At 36.2% G+C, this 22,839-nt stretch overlaps 1 protein-coding gene across 17 annotated transcripts in view; it reads left to right on the forward strand.

Annotated features, from left to right (window-relative positions):
* The window catches only part of CEP57L1 (centrosomal protein 57 like 1), a 70,322-nt gene that overhangs the window by 38,369 nt on the left and 9,114 nt on the right, over positions 1-22,839 (forward strand). For 11 of the 17 annotated variants that reach the window (XM_033234807.1, XM_033234820.1, XM_033234815.1 and 8 more), the window contains 6 exons: positions 7,954-8,116; positions 9,496-9,675; positions 10,855-10,976; positions 20,173-20,289; positions 21,576-21,653; positions 22,136-22,222. In XM_033234807.1, the coding sequence (XP_033090698.1) occupies positions 7,957-8,116; positions 9,496-9,675; positions 10,855-10,976; positions 20,173-20,289; positions 21,576-21,653; positions 22,136-22,222 (744 nt within the window). In that variant the 5' untranslated portion in view covers positions 7,954-7,956. Of the gene's footprint in view, positions 1-5,939; positions 6,026-7,953; positions 8,117-9,495; positions 9,676-10,854; positions 10,977-20,172; positions 20,290-21,575; positions 21,654-22,135; positions 22,223-22,839 lie in introns of those variants that run through there. The other 6 variants (XM_033234814.1, XM_033234817.1, XM_033234810.1 and 3 more) reach the window with 5 other exon arrangements.

Consider the following 22,839-nt stretch of genomic DNA (forward strand, 5'->3'; position numbering starts at 1 on the left):
AGCACTTTGGGAGGCCAAGGCAGGTGGATCACCTGAGGTCAGGAGTTTGAGACCAGCCTGGCCAACATGGTGAAACTCCGTCTCTACTAAAAATACAAAAAATTAGCCGGGCATGGTGGTGGGCGCCTGTAATCCCAGCTACTCGGGAGGCTGAGGCAGGAGAATCGCTTGAACCTGCGAGGCAGAGGTTGCAGTGAGCCGATATTGCACCACTGCACTCCAGCCTGGGCAACAGAGAGAGACTCCGTCTCAAAACAAAAAACCAAAAAAACTAATTGGAAACTCCAAATCTATCCAATCAATTCATTTTATTGTCTTTAGTGTCTTTATTAACTTAAGCTATTCGTATTTCCTAGAAAATGGATCCTCAGTTCTTCACTTGGATATAATAATATAGACTGCCGACATTCTGGGAACTGATTAGTCTTCCAGCTTCCAGTCTGGTGCCCCTCCCTCAGTTGTTCTGAGTGTCCCCCAGTCCAGAGATATTCTATAATTTCCTCTTCAGAAAGAAACAAAACAACATTCTGATCTTCCCAGATGAAGGTAGAATACTCTTATGGCTGCATGGAAAGGCAGAGGGTATTTGGGCGTATAATTTACTTCTACATTAAACTTTCAACCTGTTCTCTAGTTTCCAGCTCTATCTTACCTACTGCTTACAGAGGTGTGGCTAATTCCTGAGCCATTCCAGGATCCTGCTGGGTAAAATTTAAAAAGTCACATTTCTTACTTGGATTTGGAGTCTGCCTTTTTGCATTAGCTAAGCCTGTTACTACTCATACATCTGTTTTCCATTTTCCAAAGTTTTGTTGTCACCTCTACTGATCCTTCTCTTCGCAGGTTTATATCTTTCTTTTTTTTAAATATTATTTTAGTGAGTTTCCAAGTGGAAGCAAAAGTAAGTATATATGTTCACTCTGCCATATTAACCTAAACTTCTCTTTCAAAACTCTTCATAATTTCAGATTATTTCTGGCATTAGTTATCTCTCCATCAATCAGAGAGTGTTAACCTCTCCTTTGTGTTCCCATGGCTTCCTGCATATGCTTTTGTTATGGAACCAAGCCCATTGAATCAAAGATTGTTTTTATCATCTTTGTCTCCTCTACCACGCATTGTTATGCAACCAATCTCTAAAACTTTTTCATCTGGCAAAACTGAAACTCTATAACTCATTTCACTCCTCCCGAGCAACCACCATTCTACCTTCTGTTTCTGTAAGTTCATCTACTTTAGATACTTCTATATAAGTGGAAACACATATATGACAAACTTTCTCTGATTGGTTTATTTCACTTAGCATCATATCTTCAAGGTTCATCAAAATTGAAGCCTCTGTCAGAGTTTCCTTCCTTTTTAAGGCTGATTAATATTCCATTGCTTGTATATATCACATTTTGTTTACCTATCAATGGGCATTTGGTTTGCTTCTGCCTTTTGGTTATTGTGAATTGTGCTGCTATGAACATAGGTATACAAATACCTCTTTGAGACCCTGCTTTCAGTTCTTCTGCATACATATACAGAAGTGTGGTTGTCTTTTATGAAACTGACATTTTTTAAGAAAACAACCACCTCTCTGCTGGCTTTTTTTTTAAAAAAAAAAGAAAAATAGAATGTTTTTCATTTGTTGTTTATGTGGTATTTGCTCATGTTGAGATTCATGTTATGCGTTCTGGCCAGAGTACTGCATAAGTGATGTTGTGTCCTTTTCTGGGTTTCATATCCAGAGGCACACAATGGCCTTCTACCTCTCATAGGTGATGTTAATTTTAATCGTCCTATCAGAGTGTTGTTTGTCTTTCTACTATTCAGTTACTAGTTTTTTCTTGCATTTTATAAGCATTCTATGGGAAATACACTTTAGGACCATGCAAATATCCTGCTCCTCATTAAAATGTATCCCCTTGATTTAGCAGTTATTGATGCTTCTTGCCTCAATCAGCCTTTATTGTGATGGTTACAAAATAATGATTTTTTCATATCTATCGAGGGATTTTCTTGTTAATTATAAATTACATTAAGTAGATCAATTTGAATGTCAAAAGATCAGTATATTAAATGTAAGATTTGCTGCTACTGTAAATATATTATACATGAATGTCATTGAAGTGTAATAATATTTAAAATGCTTGTAAATTTCTGGAATTTGATGGTTACTATAGTATTCCTATAAAGTCATTGCATATTTTTAATGTTGAATATATAGTGTGCCTAAGATGTGAATTAGGTTCTGATACTTTTTCTTATTCTCAGCCTATAGATTGTTTACTATTTTTTCTGTTAGCTGAATCCTGCTAGTGAACTCTGTATTTAGTTAATAACTAACCAGATAATATTCACTTTGCTATAATTGAAGAAGAACAAACTTTACAGTATGGAATACTTTTGAGAATTGTAGCTGGAATGAAAAGATATAAACTCCTTTTCCTTTTTTGAAGCCTAAGTATCATTCTGTGTATGCAACGAAAACTGGTTTGTCTAAAGCAGTTAGTATCTCTAAAGTATGTCTAAAGCTATTGCAGTATTTTATTTCAAGCAATATGGCAGACTAGATGTTTAGAGAAACTTCTGATAAAGAACACATTTTTAAATGCTGGATAAAATACTTAAAAAATTTTTTTTTAAGTCTGCTTGAGTTGGTAGCGAAGTAAGGTGAAAATACAAGGCTGTAAATAATGAGAAGGCCGAATTCCATGGATATAAGTGAGCCATAGAACCTCTTTACCTCTAAAATTGCCTTCTGATACCTTATGGCCCAGAACCTGGGCTTTAAGGAGATAGTCCTGCTTGCATGGGACAGAGGAAATCTGAGCCTAGGCATTGTGAGTTATAAGTTTGGACACTGCAACATAAAGCTGAGATCCCCAAAGTGTGAATCATCCCCTGTGGATAATTTAAGGAAAATAGCCTGCTCTTTAGAATGACACTGCCTGTCTCATCCTTGGTTTTGATTGGAATACACAAAAAGAATCTTTCCTGAGAATTCCTCATCACAATCCTATGCTCATGTGAGTCTGAAGTTGAAATTAGCCTTGCAAAAATAATCTTAATCTAAAGGTTTAGTTTAATGATGCTTTTGGTTTGGGATGCCTCAGGATCCTAGCAGAAAAATAGAAGTTTTCTCTGAAGAAAGGTGCTTTAAACATTGACTTCGAAGAATTCCTACAGTTAAAGATCTAAGAAATGTGAGTTTAAAATTAGAACTCTAAATGTATGAATAAGACCAGCCTGGGCAACATGGTGAGACCACCATCTCTAAAAAACACAAAACAGCAGCAACAATAACAAAAAATTTTATGATACTCTTCTTCAGTAACTTGCATTTTTCACCCAACAGTTTTCTAAGATTCATCCTTATTGAAATCTTTACCACAGATCATTGTCTTTGTTAGGACATTTTGTATAAATATACCACAGTTTATCTGTTTATCCATTTCGGCTATTTCTAGTTTTTGCTATTACAGATAGTGCTGCTACAAATATTCTTAATAATGTCCTTCCTGGTGATGATATGTAAAAGTTTCTCTAAGATTTATTCACTAGATTGTAATATCTATCTGTATGTATATATGTATATGTAAAGAAATATATATTCAATTTTATTTCATAATACTAAATTGTTTTAAAATTGGTACCAGTTTATGTGCCAACACTTACTACTATTCTCATAGTTCTGCATCATTTCTAAAATTTTATATTGTCAGTTTTACATTTTGCCTAACTGTTGGATATGAAATGCTAATTTGTGGTTTTAAGTTGCATTTCCGTGACTACTACTGAGGTTGAGCATCTTTTCCTGTATTTATAAACCACTTATGTTTCCTCTTTTTGAAGTGTCCCTTATGCTTATTTTTTCTCTTGGGTTTTGTGTTTCTTTCTGATTTATAGTTCTTCAGATACTTTGAGTACTAGTCCCTGGTAAATTAATTAAATTAATATCTACACAGTAGCCAAGTTAGATCATCTGAGAATTATCTTTGAATTGTTCTTCTCCTTTATCCCTTAAAGATAATCATTGCTAACATGAATCAACATTTACTATGTGTCAGACATCTTTCTGAGTACCTTACTTATGTTGTCTCATTTAATCCTTAAAGCAGTCTTATATGTTAAGGCAGGAGGGACCGGTTTTGTGGAAGACAATTTTTCCACAGATGCGGCAGGGGTAGGGAGATGGTTTGGAGATGAAACAGTTTCACCCCAGATCATTCCAGATCATCAGACATTAGTTTGATTCTCATTAGGAGCGTGCAGCCTAGATCCCTGATATGCACAGTTCACAATAGGGTTCACGCTCCTATGAGAATCTAATGCTGCCCTGATCTGACAGGAAGCGGAGCTTGGGTGGTAATGCTTGCTCACCTTCACTCACCTCCAGCTGGGCAGCCTGGTTCCTAACAGGCCAAGAATGGATACTAGTCCGCAGGCCAGAGGTTGGGAACCCCTGGGTTAAGATACCATTTTAATCTTTATTTTGCAAATGAGGAATTTGAGGCACAGAGAAATTAAACATTTGATCAAGGTCACACAGCAGTGCTTCAGTTTGAACCAAAGAAGTCTGCTCTGAAACTTTTATTTTATTTTTTTGAGAGAGAGTCTTTCACTCTGTCGCCCAGGCTGGAGTGCAGTGGTGCAATCTCAGCTCACTGCAGCCTCTACCTCCCAGGTTCAAGTGATTCTCCTGCCTCAGCTTCCTGAGATGGTTCATTCTGGGTGAATGGTCAGAGATACTATAGAAGACTTTTGAAATAAAGGAATGTTATCTCCCTCGTAGTCCTGTGGAATAAGTGTTTTCCCCTATAAAAAGTAAAAATACTTTGCAGTAAAGTGTGTGTGTCTAGAGCATTCTTTTTAGGGGGATAGTTTTTTTATGCAATGGGATCTTAGTGGCGGCCAATTAGGGTATCTTTATTTTATAGACCATAAAGACAGGGAGTAATTTCCCTGGTTGTTCACAAGCTGTCAAGAGTGGTTTCAGGTAAACCAACCCAAATGCCCATCAATGGTAGACTAGATAAAGAAAATGTGGTACATATATACCATGGAATACTATGCAGCCATAAAAAGGAATGAGCTCATGTCCTTTGCAGAGACATGGATGAAACTGGAAGCCATCATCCTCGGCAGCCTAACATAAGAACAGAAAACCAAACACTGCATGTTCTCACTCATAAGTGGGAGTTGAACATTGAGAACACCTGGATACAGAGAGAGGAACAACACACACCAGGGCCTGTGGGTGGTAAGGGAAGGGAACTTAGAGGGCGAGTCAGTAGGTGCAGCAAACTACTATGGCACATGTATACCTGTGTAACAAACCTGCACATTCTGCACATGTATTCCGTTTTTTTGTTTGTTTGTGTTTAGAATAAATAAAAAGTAAATAAAAATTTTAACAACAACAAAAAAAAGAATGGTTCCAGGTACAACCTGAGTTTCCCAGACTTGATACAAATGAGGTTCACATTTTATAGCCTTTTGCCCTTACTTTCAGACACCAATAAAATGTTCCATAAGAATTCCTGAGATCTTTTCAGTTACCAACAGCTAGCTAAGTCTGGTATCAGAAATACCAGAATTCTAGAGATTGGGATTTAAGTACTTCTCTGTATTTTCAGAAATTTTTCCCTAGAAATATTTCTCATACACGCCCATGAATGTGTCCCTTCCATCTGTACTCTCTCTCTGTTTCTCTCTTGCTCTCTTGCTTTCTCACTGTTGTTCACTGTCTCTCTTGCTCTCTCTCTCTCTTGCTGAATACTACTTACCGATGCACCAGAAAGGGGCCAAAACTGCTAACTATCTGACTCCCCCTCCATTGTCGTATAACATCTTACACAAAGCAGGGAAGATAATGCCTTGATATTTTATAGAGATATTGATGAAACATTTATCAGTTTTTATTTAAACTCTCTTTCTTTTTAGAACCCACAGTTGAGTCCATGGCACTAGGTCAGAGATAAATTAGAATGACCAACACCATAGTCTACTCAGAATCACTCCTCCTCTCCTTAGCCATGTAAGGCCTTTTGTAGTTATTTCACCTTCTTTCAGAGTGAATTTTTCTCCCAGGATGCTTCAGTGCTTTATATAAATAAGCTTCTAGTAGGCTTATGCACTTGTTTACAACGCAGGACCAGATTATAAGGGTTAAGCTGAGATCCCATTACAATGAGAATCTCTGAGCTCTGTGTCACAACATCACTTGTCCTCTCGTTTCTTTACTGTTTTCTTTTTCTTCATCTTGTTTTTATCCTATCAGTGGGTTATTCTGCTTGTGCCCACTTTAATATGTGTCTACACATTTAATTTAAATAAACTGTAGTTTAATTTTTAACTTACTGGCAACCTTCTAACTAGTCATTATTTCATATACATTAAAAACCTCAAATTTGGACCAGTTTTTTAATTGGTATAAAATCCAGTTTGTGAAATAATATTGTACTTAGGTCAGAGGAAGCAGAGTTCTCCCAAGAACTTCAGTGTGTAGTGATGAATAGCAAAATTTCATTCTTTCTATCATTGGAGAAACCCACTCGGAGCTGAAAACTGAGTCAGATACCTTGAGTAGCTCCAGTGTTCTTGGGATAGCTTTAACCACTTACCTCTCTCTGAAGACGTACAACCATCTTCAGGACTTACGTACTTTAGGGCCTTACCTCCACTTTATAGTGAGCCAGCTGTGACTAATGTTGATCTCTTGTTTTTTGAGGGAACAACTTAGACAGATGCGGTATCCCATGGGGAGCAGACAGTGTCTGAGATAGCTGGTACTAATAACAATAGCAAAATATGGTTGCCTTGCAAGACCAAAAAACATCAAGTATTTTAGCAAACCTTAGGCTTTACAGCCTCTAATTTAGACCAATCAGAATGTTCTAGGAGATAGCCAATCATGGCAATGGCTAAAGTAGAATATTCTAGGAAGTGAAGTGTGCCTTCTGCTCTTCCAGAAAATATAATCCTGGGAAGTGCCTGCCTTTCTTGCCTTGTGAATTGAGGCGGTGGTGAAATCATGGAAAATGTACAACTCTCAAAAATCAAAATAAGCTAATGTTATAGTGTAATTCTTGGATTTACATTTTGAAGCAAGCTTTCTTAAAATTCTGCCAGTGAGTTATTTTTTTGTGAGCAGTTATCACCTTATGTGATTATGAATTAATTTAATTAACATTGACTAGAATCTATTAAAAAATAGAATACATTTCTAAAATATTTAAATTGCAGAAAGGATAATAAAATGATATGGAAATTTTAGACCAAAAATTACCTGCTAAAATGGTTAAAAGGGCTCTCTTACCACAACAAAAACAACAACAAAATAAAAACCAGACTAACAAAACTAAGTAGTCTCGATTCTTCAGATTTGGAAACTTTCTAATCTAGATGACTAAAATGCTAATACACTAAGCAGAGATGTGTCTTATTCAAAGGTTAGATTCCAATATTTCATATATCCAAAATTACCCTTGAAAATCCTTTAGGAAGCCATACATTAGAATTCAACAATCAGTATTAGAGAATCAGTATATATTATTGGCTTGTTTTTAAAAGCTCTGTTGTCTTTTAGAATATGTACTTTCTCTTTAAATCCTAGAGTCACACTGCTTGTAGAGCAATGCTCAGACTATGATAGATATATGGGATTTGCGAGTAACTGAGAAACCAGTAAATTCACGGCACTCATGTCATGCTTACTCCAGGGTATATGATTACTGAAAATCAGGCAGAATTGTCGATACTACTTACACAAGAAATAGTAATTTTTCTTTCTTTTATTGCCAGGCTTATTAGAGTTGAATTTATAATTAAGTTCATAAAGATACAACTCCACAGTATATGATTATGTTGTTATGTTAAAGTTTCACCTGAATTTTTATATAATGCATTCACCCTTAAAATAAGAAAGAATGATACTATATTATATGATTCCTTTATTCTCTACAGATAATGGATTCTGAGTTAATGCATAGTATAGTGGGAAGTTATCATAAACCTCCAGAAAGAGTATTTGTTCCCTCATTCACCCAGAATGAACCATCTCAGAATTGCCATCCTGCGAACTTAGAGGTTACCTCTCCTAAGATACTTCATAGCCCAAATAGCCAAGGTAATGCTGATATAGAATTTGAAGAATGGTAAAAAGCTTGCTATAAAAAACCTTTTGTATTTATGTGGAATACAATATGATTGTATATTTAATCTTAACAAAACTCCTAATTTTGATTCTGTTGCTAAAAGTTTCTATGAACTTAAATTACTTGACATTTTTTATTTTGGCTTCTACAGCCATAAAATGAAGATTAATATAACCAGCTGGACACATGTCACAGGGTTATCATAAAAACATCATTTGAAAACAGGAAAATACTCTTTGAAGAATAAAAGGTCAGATTTGGAATCCTTCTAAACCAGATGATTAGAATGTTAGTGAATTAAATGGAATTGCATCTTATTCAAGAATTAGATTCAGAAATTGCATACATCCAAAATTATTCTTGAAAATATTTTAGGAAGCCAGTATATCAGAGTAACTACAAAATACTAGTATTTTAATGTTTAAAATAGAAATGTAGGAGGATCTTAAAGTTGAATTAGGAAAACATTTTATTACTCCGGGCATATTTTAAGCTGTGCAGATTCCTTTCTAAGATTCTGTTATCACCTACTTTTAAAATATTCTATAATAATGGTTGCTGTTAATAAATAAACTAGTTTTGTGGAATAAACTATAAGAAATAATAATGCAAATCAATGTGCCAGCTACAGATACCATGTAAAGAGGAATAAATATAATTTATTTATCTCATTTATAAAAATCAAATGGTAATCTCTAGCAAGCATCTTTCTAATTTGATATAAAGTATATGACAGTTAAAACTCTGAACTTATCTGAATCATGAAGATATTAATATAGTTGAATACAAGTCACAGTGGTATAGTGTACTATTATCTTTCAGGTCTGACATCAGGTAAACCATTAGGTTATAATTATCCTGTTTCTTAATACTGCATCATGGACAAAGAAACAATAAATATGTGTGATTTGACTAAAATGGAATACATCAAGAACTGAGAAAAAAACCTTTAACTTTAAACCTAAATTGCCACGTTAATTAGTAGAAATTATATTTTAATGTTCCTTATTCATATTCAGACTCTTATGCTCCCTAGACTACATTGTCTTCTTTAAGTCCTTTCATTTGAAAATATTTATTTTATTAAATTAAAATCATGGTTATTACCTTTCTCAGTCTTAGAAATCACTAAATACAATCATAGATATATTGTTTTTACAAGATATATTAGAGAAAATGTGCCCCTCTTTAAAGTGTTATTCATTATTTTTCATTTTTGGAAGAATATGCATTACTTGTACATTTTTCTGGCTCACTAACAAAAATATACTGCTTATTTTTCTTATGTTACTTTGATTGTAAGTGTTCAGAAACTTTCACTGAAAATATCAACAAAATTTTTTTTCAATAGCTCTTATTTTAGCCTTAAAAACTCTTCAGGAAAAAATTCATCGTTTAGAACTGGAGAGAACACAGGCTGAAGATAACCTGAACATTCTTTCCAGAGAAGCAGCGCAGTATAAGAAGGCCTTAGAGAATGAAACAAATGAGAGAAATCTGGCACACCAGGAGCTGATAAAGCAGAAAAAAGGTAAGAAATGCAGTAGTTCTCAGAAACCAGGAGTTACCAGAGTTTACAGTTCAAAAATAATAAACCTAGTCTAAGCCAATGTACTCAGATATCTTTGTTCTTATATATATTCAAACTTTGTGACTTTGTTCTCAGACCTTTTGATATTTGTGAGAAAAAGATCCAGTTTTGAACTTACCTCTATCATATCTAACTTAGCATAATTCATAAATTCTAGAAATTAAAGGAAAAATTAAGATTTTAGACAAGTTGTGTTTAAAAATTGGAATATTTTCAGAATAACCAACAAAATCCAATTTAACCCGTAATTGAATATTTATTTTTTATTTATTTGTATTTGCAGTTAACACTAAACTTTAGAATTTGAAATACAGAACAACACTAGCAATTAAACAATATAAAAACCAATAAAGATGAATACAAAAGAATTTTATTTAACTTGAGAGGAAAGCAAAGTTAATTAGAAGACATAGGCAAATGGGGGAGCTTCTGTGGAAATTAGGAAAAATTTTAGAAATTTAGAACATAAGTCTTTTACATAATTTCACTTCAAAACTTAAGACTTTCTTTTTCATTTTTACACTACACTCATCCTTATAAACAAGGCTCAAGTTTTTGTTTCAACTTAGAAGTAGAATGAAGAAATGGGGAGAAAAATATTTCTGAGGTAATTGGACAAAAGTAGAAGAAAGGGGTAAGGAAAGTAAAGAGTTAAAGGATTAGAAATAGGTTGCTTTCTGCTGTGGAATTAGCTGTTCTGCCAGCAGTCAAGAACAGGGGAAAATGAGAGTGGTAGATGCATATACTTGCGTTTCCTGAAAGAGAAGAAATATATTGATAGGTAAGAAGCTTTCAGCCTCTGTTTTTCCAGATGATGTTATTTTCATTAACAACCAGGATATTTATCACCCCTCACTGAAGTTACTGACATCCTCCTCTTTCAGAAGTGTGCCCTCTGGATTTTTAGGAGGAGACAATATTAAACCAGTTCTATGTAATTAATGAGCTATTTACAAATGTATTTTCATAACTCTGGGAGAGTCAATACTCAGAGATAAAAGAGACCCTGAACTTTTAGCTCTTGATTGAATTCACATAATACATTTCTTATGATAACCAAATCTCTGATCTATGTGATAATCAAGTAATTGACTGGTTATTATTTTGTCTTTTTCATAGATATAAGTATACAGTTAAGCTCAGCCCAGTCCCGTTGTACTCTTCTAGAGAAGCAACTAGAATATACAAAGAGAATGGTTCTCAATGTAGAGCGAGAAAAGAACATGATCCTAGAACAACAGGTGAGCATATTTTCTATAAGGAATGATAATATAATTTTGTATCTTTTTGAAGAATATTTTAATGTCATGGGAAAATTCAAAGGCAAAAGAGGCATAATGTTAGAATGAGGTCTAACTTATGTGTAATTGGAGTTTCAAAAGGAAAGGGAAAATAGGGGAAAAGCAGTATTTGAAGAGATAATGGCTAAGAATGTTACAACATGTATTAAAAAGTAAAATTACTAACCTGACCAACATGGTGAAACCCCATCTCTACTAAAAATACAAAAATTAGCCAGGCTTGGTGGCAGGCACCTGTAATCCCAGCTACTCAGGAGGCTGAGGCAGGAGAATCGCTTGAACCCAGGAGGCGGAGGTTGCAGTGAGCTGAGATCGTGCCATTGCAGTTCAGCCTGGACGACAGAGTAAGACTCTGTCTCAAAAAAAAAAAAAGTAAAATCTTAAAAGCATCCAGAAAAAAAATATATTACATTCAAAGAGACGACAATTAAAGTGATAGCTGACTTCTCAACTGAAAGTACTGAACCCAGAAGACAAGGGACTGATAGAGTTAAGGTGTTAAAAGAAAATAAATACTGGTCTAGAATTCTATGCTTGGGGGAAGTATCCTTCAGAAATAAAGACATTTTAAGACTAAAAAGACTGAGATAGTTTGTTACTAGTAGGTCCACTCTGAAGAGAACACTAAAGGACATCAGACAGAAGGAAAATGACCTTTGGTGGAAGGTCAGAGATGCATGAAGGAATGAAGAGTAATGAAGATGGTAAATATGTGGATAAATCTAAATGAATATTATATAAGGCAACAATAATTAAGATTTATATGGTTTAAATATAAAGAATTAAAATTCATCAGAACAATGGCTTATATATTAGGAAGAAGTAAAGTAGTTTAAAGTGTTCTAATATCCTTGCATTTTCTTGGCAGAAGGGTAAAAGTACCAATCAATACTGGATTTTGATGGGTCAAATACATAACAGATTTTTAAGGAACCAGGGAATTTAATTCTAACATTCATATGGAAACGCCAAGGTCCAAGAACAGCCAAACTATTCTGAAGAAGAATAAGATGAGGGTCTTTCTCTAGTTGATATTGAAACAAATGATGATCCTTTTTAATAGCTGCTCTGTGAACTAAAATATGTATTCTTAACTAACTACAGTCTGCCATAAATCTGTATTAAAATATTTCACATATAATGTAGGATCCTCTTTCAGTATGCGTCCTCTGATTCCCCTTTGTGCTATAGTTTTCATACCCTTATTTCTGCATATGTCATACAACCCACAATACATTATTATTTTTGCTTCAAATGGTCAATTATCCTTTCAGGAAAATTAGGAAACAAAAATATGTATTTTTTGCCATTTTCTGTGCTTTTTATTTTTGTGTAGATTTTGTTTTCCATTTGATACCATTTTCCTTCCGTCTGAAGGAAAATATCAGAAATGCTAAGAATTGACAATTCTTAGCATTTATTTATCTGGAAAAGTCTATTTCTCTGTCATTTGTGAAAGATATTTTGGCTGGATATAGAATTCTAGGTGGCATCTTTTCTTCTTTCAGCACATTGAAGATTATATTTCTGTTGCCTTCTGGATCTCATAGTTTCTAGTCAGAGTTCTTCTCTTTATTCCTCTATGCAGAATGTGTTATCATTTCTCAGACTGCTGTTAAGATTTTCCCGTTTATCACTGGTTTTCAACAATATGTTGCTAAGTGGTTTTTTAATGCTTGAACCTTTTGAGATTCTTGAATCTGTCAATATTTTTCATTAAATTAGAACATTTTCAACCATTATCCTTCAAATAATTATTCTGTCCCCCCTGTCTCTCTTCTTCTCTGGGACTTCACCTAAATGTTATTAAACCACAGGTTACCAAGACTCTGTTTATTGGTATTGTTTTTGATTTTGTTTTAATTAATAGACTTTATCTTTTTTATTTTTTTTTGGAGTCAGAGTTTCAGTGTTGTCTCACAGGCTGGAGTGCAGTGGCGTAATCTTGGCTCACTGCAACCTCCGCCTCCCTGGTTCAAATGATTCTCCTGCCTCAGCCTCCCAAGTAGCTGGGATTACAGGCACCCGCCACCACACCCAGCTGACTTTTGGTATTTTTAGTAGAGACAGGGTTTCACCATGTTGGGCAGGCTGGTCTCAAACTCCTGACCTGAGGTGATCCACCCGCCTCGGCCTCCCAAAGTGCTGGGATTACAGGCATGAGCCACTGTGCCCGGCCTAGACTTTATCTTTTACAGCCATTTTAGATTTATAGAAAATTGAGTAGATAGTATAGAAAGAGTTCTTACTCCCTCACAGTTGCCCCTATTACTAATACCTTACATTAGTATGGTTATAAATGCCATTACAAAATAGCATATAGATGTGCATGTGTGTGTGTGTATGTATATATATATATAACTTTCCTTTTCTCCATGTTATTTTTATGTTTTATTCCTCTGATAGCTGCTTTTCTTTGTTAGAGAGAGGGTACGTTAATGAGGATGTTTGGTCACCTTGTAAATAACACTATTTAATACAGGTTTTGTTAATAATGGTTATCTTAGGCCAGAATTGGTAGGTCACACCTGTAATCCCAGCACTTTGGGAGGCCAAGGAGGGTGGTTGACTTGAGGTCAAGAGTTCAAGACCAACCTGAGCAACATGGTGAAACCACATCTCTACTAAAAATACAAAACCTGGTGTAGGGCGTGGTGGCAGGGGCCTGTAATCCCAGCTACTTGGGAGGCTGAGGAGGAAGAATCGCTTGAACCCAGGAGACAGAGGTTGCAGTGAGCCAAGATCGTGCTGCTGTACTCTGGCCTCGGCAACAGCAAGACTCTCTCAAAAAAAGAGAAGTTTTCCATAGTAGAATTAATTTATATTCTATATAAAGATGCATAAACAAGTTTGTTTCACTGATGCTAATATAACACATCTAATCTGCGCTTTTTTTTTCTTTTTTTTTTTGAGACAAGGTCTCACTCTGTTGCCCAGACTGGAGTGCAGTGGCACAGTCACTGCTTACCATAACCTTGACTTCCCAGGCTCAAGCAATCTTCTCATCTCAGCAGCCCAAGCAGCTGAGACTACAGGTGTGCATGCACCACCATGTCCGGCTGATTTTTAAGTTTTTTGTAGAGGAGGAGTCCCACTATGTTGCCTAGGCTGGTCTCAAACTCCAGGGTTCAAGCACTCCTCCCACTTCAGCCTCCCAAAGTGCTTGAATTACAAATGAGCCACCACGCCTGGCCTTTTTTCATGTTATATTTGCTCCTTAAAAGTGCTTGATTTTCAGAAAAAAAAAAAATTTAAATTTAAATTTAAAAAATTATGACTTTAAGATTGAAAAAAATAAGTAACAAAACATGTTTGATATTCTTTTTTGCTTGTAAGCACCTAAAGTATGTGCATTTATGTACATGTTTCTTATGATATTTACATTGTGTTTTGAATTCTCAGAAATTGTATTATTCTTTTTTTAAGGTATTTTATTTATTTTTTATTTTATTTTATTTTATTTTGAGTGGAATATATACTTATATATATATATATATTTTTATTATACTTTAAGTTCTAGGGTACATGTGCATAACGTGCAGGTTTGTTACATATGTATACTTGTGCCCTGTTGGTGTGCTGCACCCATCAACTCGTCAGCACCCATCAATTCGTCATTTATATCAGGTATAACTCTCAATGCAATCCCTCCCCCCCCCCTCCCCCCTCCCCATGATAGGCCCCGGTGTGTGATGTTCCCCTTCCCGAGTCCAAGTGATCTCATTGTTCAGTTCCCACCTATGAGTGAGAACATGCGGTGTTTGGTTTTCTCTTCTTGTGATAGTTTGCTAAGAATGATGGTTCCAGCTGCATCCATGTCCCTACAAAGGATGCAAACTCATCCTTTTTTATGGCTGCATAGTATTCCATGGTGTATATGTGCCACATTTTCTTAATCCAGTCTGTCACTGATGGACATTTGGGTTGATTCCAAGTCTTTGCTATTGTGAATAGTGCCGCAATAAACATACGTGTGCATGTGTCTTTATAGCAGCATGATTTATAATCCTTTGGGTATATACCCAGTAGTGGGATGGCTGGGTCATATGGTACATCTAGTTCTAGATCCTTGAGGAATTGCGATACTCTTTTCCATAATGGTTGAACTAGTTTACAATCCCACCAACAGTGTAAAAGTGTTCCTATTTCTCAACATCCTCTCCAGCACCTGTTGTTTCCTGACTTTTTAATGATTGCCATTCTAACTGGTGTGAGATGGTATCTCATTGTGGTTTTGATTTGCATTTCTCTGATGGCGAGTGATGATGAGCATTTTTTCATGTGTCTGTTGGCTGTATGAATGTCTTCTTTTGAGAAATGTCTGTTCATATCCTTTGCCTACTTTTTGATGGGGTTGTTTGTTTTTTTCTTGTAAATTTGTTTGAGTTCTTTGTAGGTTCTGGATATCAGCCCTTTGTCAGATGCGTAAATTGCAAAAATTTTCTCCCATTCTGTAGGTTGCCTGTTCACTCTGATGGTAGTTTATTTTGCTGTGCAGAAGCTCTTTAGTTTAATTAGATCCCATTTGTCAATTCTGGCTTTTGTTGCTGTTGCTTTTGGTGTTTTAGACATGAAGTCCTTGCCCATGCCTATGTCCTGAATGGTACTACCTAGGTTTTCTTCTAGGGTTTTTATGGTTTTAGGTCTAACATTTAAGTCTCTAATCCATCTTGAATTCATTTTCGTATAAGGAGTAAGGAAAGGATCCAGTTTCAGCTTTCTACTTATGGCTAGCCAATTTTCCCAGCACCATTTATTAAATAGGGAATCCTTTCCCCATTTCTTGTTTCTCTCAAGTTTGTCAAAGATCAGATGGCCGTAGTTGTGTGGTATTATTTCTGAGGACTCTGTTCTGTTCCGTTGGTCTATATCTCTGTTTTGGTACCAATACCATGCTGTTTTGGTTACTGTAGCCTTGTAGTATAGTTTGAAGTCAGGTAGCGTGATGCCTCCAGCTTTGTTCTTTTGACTTAAGATTGTCTTGGCAATGTGGGCTCTTTTTTGGTTCCATATGAACTTTAAAGCAGTTTTTTCCAATTCTGTGAAGAAAGTCATTGGTAGCTTGATGGGGATGGCATTGAATCTATAAATAACCTTGGGCAGTTTTTAGCATGAAAGGCTGTTGAATTTTGTCGAAAGCCTTTTCTGCATCTATTGAGATAATCATGTGGTTCTTGTCTTTGGTTCTGTTTATATGCTGGATTACGTTTATTGATTTGCGAATGTTGAACCAGCCTTGCATCCCAGGGGTGAAGCCCACTTGATCGTGGTGGATAAGCTTTTTGATGTGCTGCTGAATCCAGTTTGCCAGTATTTTATTGAGGATTTTTGCATCGATGTTCATCAGGGATATTGGTCTAAAATTCTCTTTTTTTGTTGTGTCTCTGCCAGGCTTTGGTATCAGGATGATGTTGGCCTCATAAAATGAGTCAGGGAGGATTCCCTCTTTTTCTATTGATTGAAATAGTTTCAGAAGGAATGGTACCAGCTCCTCCTTGTACCTCTGGTAGAATTCAGCTGTGAATCCATCTGGTCCTGGACTTTTTTTGGTTGGTAGGCTATTAATTATTGCCTCAATTTCAGAGCCTGCTATTGGTCTATTCAGGGATTCAACTTCTTCCTGGTTTAGTCTTGGAAGAGTGTAAGTGTCCAGGAAATTATCCATTTCTTCTAGATTTTCTAGTTGATTTGCGTAGAGGTGTTTATCGTATTCTCTGATGGTAGTTTGTATTTCTGTGGGGTCGGTGGTGATATACCCTTTATCATTTTTTATTGCGTCTATTTGATTCTTCTCTCTTTTCTTCTTTATTAGTCTTGCTAGCGGTCTGTCAATTTTGTTGATCTTTTCAAAAATCCAACTCCTGGATTCATTGATTTTTTGGAGGGTTTTTTGTGTCTCTATCTCCTTCAGTTCTGCTCTGATCTTAGTTATTTCTTGCCTTCTGCTAGCTTTTGAATGTGTTTGCTCTTGCCTCTCTAGTTCTTTTAATTGTGATGTTAGAGTGTCCATTTTAGATCTTTCCTGCTTTCTCTTGTGGGCATTTAGTGCTATAAATTTCCCTCTACACACTGCTTTAAATGTGTCCCAGAGATTCTGGTATGTTGTATCTTTGTTCTCATTGGTTTCAAAGAACATCTTTATTTCTGCCTTCATTTCGTGATGTACCCAGTAGTCATTCAGGAGCAGGTTGTTCAGTTTCCATGTAGTTGAGCGGTTTTGATTGAGTTTCTTAGTCCTGAGTTCTAGTTTGATTGCACTGTGGTCTGAGAGACAGTTTGTTATAATTTCTGTTCTTGTACATTTGCTGAGGAGTGCTTTACTTCCAATTATGTGGTCAATTTTGGAATAAGTGCCATGTGGTGCTGAGAAGAATGTATATTCTGTTGATTTGGGGTGGAGAGTTCTATAGATGTCTATTAGGTCCACTTGGTGCAGAGATGAGTTCATTCCTGGATATCCTTGTTAACTTTCTGTCTCGTTGATCTGTCTAATGTTGACAGTGGGGTGTTGAAGTCTCCCATTATTATTGTATGGGAGTCTAAGTCTCTTTGTAAGTCTCTAAGGACTTGCTTTATGAATCTGGGTGCTCCTGTATTGGGTGCATATATATTTAGGAGAGTTAGCTCTTCCTGTTGAATTGATCCCTTTACCATTATGTAATGGCCTTCTTTGTCTCTTTTGATCTTTGATGGTTTAAAGTGTTTTTTATCAGAGACTAGGATTGCAACCCCTGCTTTTTTTTGTTCTCCATTTGCTTGGTAGATCTTCCTCCATCCCTTTATTTTGAACCTATGTATGTCTCTGCATGTGAGATGGGTCTCCTGAATACAGCAGACTGATGGGTCTTGACTCTATCCAGTTTGCCAGTCTGTGTCTTTTAATTGGAGCATTTAGTCCATTAACATTTAAGGTTAATATTGTTATGTGTGAACTTGATCCTGCCATTATGATATTAACTGGTTATTTTGTTCGTTATTTGATGCAGTTTCTTCCTAGCCTCGATGGTCTTTACATTTTGGCATGTTTTTGCAATGGCTGGTACCGGTTGTTCCTTTCCATGTTTAGGGCTTCCTTCAGGGTCTCTTGTAAGGCAGGCCTGGTGGTGACAAAATCTCTAAGCATTTGCTTATCTGTAAAGGATTTTATTTCTCCTTCACTGATGAAACTTAGTTTGGCTGGATATGAAATTCTGGGTTGAAAATTCTTTTCTTTAAGAATGTTGAATATTGGCCCCCACTCTCTTCTGGCTTGTAGAGTTTCTGCCGAGAGATCTGCTGTTAGTCTGATGGGCTTCCCTTTGTGGGTAACCTGACCTTTCTCTCTGGCTGCCCTTAAGATTTTTTTCCTTCATTTCAACTTTGGTGAATCTGGCAATTATGTGTCTTGGAGTTGCTCTTCTCGAGGAGTATCTTTGTGGCGTTCTCTGTATTTCCTGAATTTGAATGTTGGCCTGCCCTACTAGGTTGGGGAAGTTCTCCTGGATGATATCCTGAAGAGTGTTTTCCAACTTGGTTCCATTTTCCCCCTCATTTCAGGCACCCCAATCAGACGTAGATATGGTCTTTTTACATAATCCCATACTTCTTGCAGGCTTTGTTCATTTCTTTTTCTTCTTTTTTCTTTTAGTTTCTCTTCTCGCTTCATTTCATTCATTTGATCCTCAATCGCTGATACTCTTTCTTCCAGTTGATCGAGTCGGTTACTGAAGCTTGTGCATTTGTCACGTATTTCTCGTGTCATGGTTTTTATCTCTGTCATTTTGTTTATGACCTTCTCTGCATTAATTATTCTAGCTGTCAATTCTTCCACTCTTTTTTCAAGATTTTTAGTTTCTTTGCGCTGAGTACGTAATTCTTCCTTTAGCTCTGAGAAATTTGATGGACTGAAGCCTTCTTCTCTCATTTCGTCAAAGTCATTCTCTGACCAGCTTCTCTCCGTTGCTGGCGATGAGCTGCGCTCCTTTGCAGGGGGAGATGCACTCTTATTTTTTTGAATTTCCAGCTTTTCTGCCCTGCTTTTTCCCCATCTTTGTGGTTTTATCTGCCTCTGGTCTTTGATGATGGTGACATACTGATGGGGTTTTGGTATAGGTGTCCTTCCTGTTTGATAGTTTTCCTTCTAGCAGTCAGGACCCTCAGCTGCAGGTCTGTTGGAGATTGCTTGAGGTCCACTCCAGACCCTGTTTGCCTGGGTATCAGCAGCAGAGGTTGCAGAAGATAGAATATTACTGAACAGCAAGTGTACCTGTCTGATTCTTACTTTGGAAGCTTCCTCTCGGGGGTGTACTCCACCCTGTGAGATGTGGGGTGTCAGACTGCCCCTAGTGGGGGATGTCTCCCAGGTAGGCTACTCAGGGGTCAGGGACCCACTTAAGCAGGCAGTCTGTCCCTTCTCAGATCTCAACCTCCGTGTGGGGAGATCCACTGCTCTCTTCAAAGCTGTCAGACAGAGTCGTTTGCATCTGCAGAGGTTCCTGCTACTTTTTTTATTGTTGTTGTTTAGCTGTGCCCTCTCCCCAGAGGTGGAGTCTACAGAGACAGGCAGGTTTCCTTGAGCTGCTGTGAGCTCCACCCAGTTCGAGCTTCCCAGCGGCTTTGTTTACCTACTTAAGCCTCAGCAATGGCGTGCGCCCCTCCCCCAGCCTTGCTGCTGCCTTGCGGTTAGATCGCAGACTGCTGTACTAGCAATGAGGGAGGCTCCGTGGCCATGGGACCCTCCCGGCCAAGTGTGGGATACAATCTCCTGGTGTGCCCGTTTGCTCAAAGTGCAATATTGGGGTGGGAGTCACCCGATTTTCCAGGTGTTGTGTGTCTCAGTTCCCCTGGCTAGGAAAAGGGACTCCCTTCCCCCTTGTGCTTCCCAGGTGAGGCGATGCCTTGCCCTGCTTCAGCTCTCGCTGGTCGGGCTGCAGCAGCTGACCAGTACCGATTGTCCGGCACTCCCTAGTGAGATGACCCCAGTACCTCAGTTGAAAATGCAGAAATCACCAGTCTTCTGTGTCGCTTGCGCTGGGAGTTGGAGACTGGAGCTGTTCCTATTCGGCCATCTTGCTCTATATCAGAAATTGTATTATTCTTGTTCCATTGGCATTACTTGCCAAATTCAGGGTTGTTATTTTATTTGTATCCTTTCTAGGCCCAGCTTCAGAGGGAAAAAGAACAAGATCAGATGAAGCTATATGCAAAACTTGAAAAGCTTGATGTCTTAGAAAAAGAGTGTTTTAGACTTACAACAACTCAGAAAACTGCTGAGGTAAACTTTCTTTGAAATGATGACAACAGGAATAAATCTTTAGTGTTAAGCATAATTGATATTTTATGTGAATGTAGAGTAACTCTCAGATTTATAAAACTTCATTTACAGCTTTTTATAATCCAGATATGAATTCTCACCTATAGAGTGAAAAGTTAATGTGTTCTGTCACAGTATGAATGAGCTAGCTGTCTTTTGATGTGAGATTGTAATTTTGACTTCTAATACGGCGGGATATTTTTATTTGTCAGATACTTTACCTAAAGAGTATTAAAAAATTGTCTTTCACCACTTGTAGTCAACTTAAGCCTATACCAGTTCCCCTCTTCATCCTTTTTCCCTCCAAATCCTTTCCATTTTATAGGGTTTTCTCAGAGTTGTACTTCCTCTAGGAAGCCCTTCTTGAACTCTCCAACACTCAGGAAGTTCTCACTTTGAAATAGTACTGTCCTCCTATTCTGAACCACACCACAGATATAAGATATAATACTTACGTATATAAGGTTACATATATATAGTCCTTGTCAAGTTATTTCCTTGCTTTGTTGTTTTATTGTTTCGTGAATATTACTCTTTTTTTCTTTTCATACAATACAGGTTGGGTGTCCCTAATCCAAAAATCCAAAATCTGATGTACTCCAAAGTCCAAAACTTTCTGAACAGTAATATAATGTTCAGAGGAAATGTTCACTGGAGCATATAGGATATTGAATTTTTGGATTAGGGATACCAAACTAGTAATGAAAATATTCCAAAATCCAAAGTATCTCTGGTTCCAAACACTTAAGATAAGGGATCCTCAATCTGTATAATCTCTTAAGTAACAAGGACCACATTGTATATTTCTATTATGTATTTTCACTCTTCTCCCCAAATTACACTCTTATCATATATATGCAACTAGTAGAAACTTATTTTTTTAATATTTTGAATGAAACATTGAGACCCAAGACTATAATGGTTTGACCTTCTACACCATTAGTATCCTTAAAAGTTTCATCATAATGATTTTGTTGCTGGAAGTTAATAAAGCCTATGTGTTTGTATATTCTTTGCTTTCCCTTTATTTTCTCCTTGTGTGTAATAGAAGGTAAAGGAGCAAAGAAAGAAGTGGGAAGAAAGCCAAGAAAAATCTTAACATCTTGTGCCATTCCTTTTTCTTATTTTCTGCCTTAATTTGCCAAACTCTTAAGAATCAGGACCCCCTAGGACTCTATTTGGAAAAGAGACAAAGGATATTTGGCTCTAGTTTTTATATAACAATCTTAGTTTTTACTCTTTTGCAGGACAAGATTAAACATTTAGAAGAAAAACTGAAGGAAGAAGAACATCAACGTAAGCTGTTTCAAGACAAAGCTTCTGAGGTAAATATGGCACTATATAATCTATCACAGTAAACCATATATGTTTTATTATATTTTTATTTTCATTAACTGAAACCTATGTTCTAGATTCTAATTTCTGCTTCCTAAATTGTCTTTTCATTATAATAACGAAATTCTCAGTCAGCCAGTATGATACGTGGATGTATTACCAAGAGGTCTTTTAATCTTTTGAAATTCTGACAAATACACATATTCTCAGTTGAAGGAACTCCTAGGATAGATTGTTTTCAGTTTGATCTCTATATGTATATTAAATAATTTATTCTTTTATAAACAGAAAAGTATTGTAATTACCAACAGACTTAGTGACCTTCACACGTACAAAAACAGTATCTTGAATTTTCTTTTCTTCTTTTCTTCTTCAAAAAGCATTTTTATATTTATAAACTTAGACCTGATAGCTCATTACAATGTTTTTGCATGTTACAAATCAATGTTATAACTTTTTAAAAAAATTACAGCTTCAAACTGGACTTGAAATCAGTAAAATTATAATGTCTTCAGTTTCAAATCTAAAGCACTCCAAGGAAAAGAAGACATCTTCAAAGGTGTGCATATAAAACTTTTTCCCAAACTATACTTTTATTTGCTAATACTTATTTATACACCCTCTTAATGCTTATACCTACCCCTTTCCCAAAAGGATTTGAAGATGTATAATAAAAGACATGCAATAGTGCGTGCCAAGTAATGGATGATGGTTTGGGATATAAGGACAGGAAATTTCATAATATTCAGATTTTAAAAAGTAGCAGCAGTCATGTACAAAATTTAGCTCTGAGTTTGCTTGACAACCAAACCACAAAGGAACATATAATGGACAGTATCGCTATCTTTGTGAAATAACAGGAAGCACTCCAGTTTTTCTAGAAAGATTAATATTTTTCTAAACTTCTGGAGAAATATATTTTGTGGTACTTTATAAAAGAGGCACTAAACAACACAGTAGATATTGAAAAAATAATAGATCCTGAAAGCAGTTTTATGTAATATGTACACAATAAAAAAATAAGGGTTTTTCTTACAGACCTGTTAAGTCTGTAAAGTCATTTATATAGGGAATTTATTGTTATATGTAATTTCTATGCTTATTTCTTGTGAATTTGCCTAAAAGTAAAGATTGGAGAGTTAGTACTTTATAGACCAATATCTTGTTTAGATGAAT

The sequence above is a fragment of the Trachypithecus francoisi genome, unplaced genomic scaffold (assembly GCF_009764315.1).
Source record: "Trachypithecus francoisi isolate TF-2019V2 unplaced genomic scaffold, Tfra_2.0 Lachesis_group15, whole genome shotgun sequence".
NCBI classification, from domain to species: domain Eukaryota; kingdom Metazoa; phylum Chordata; class Mammalia; order Primates; family Cercopithecidae; genus Trachypithecus; species Trachypithecus francoisi.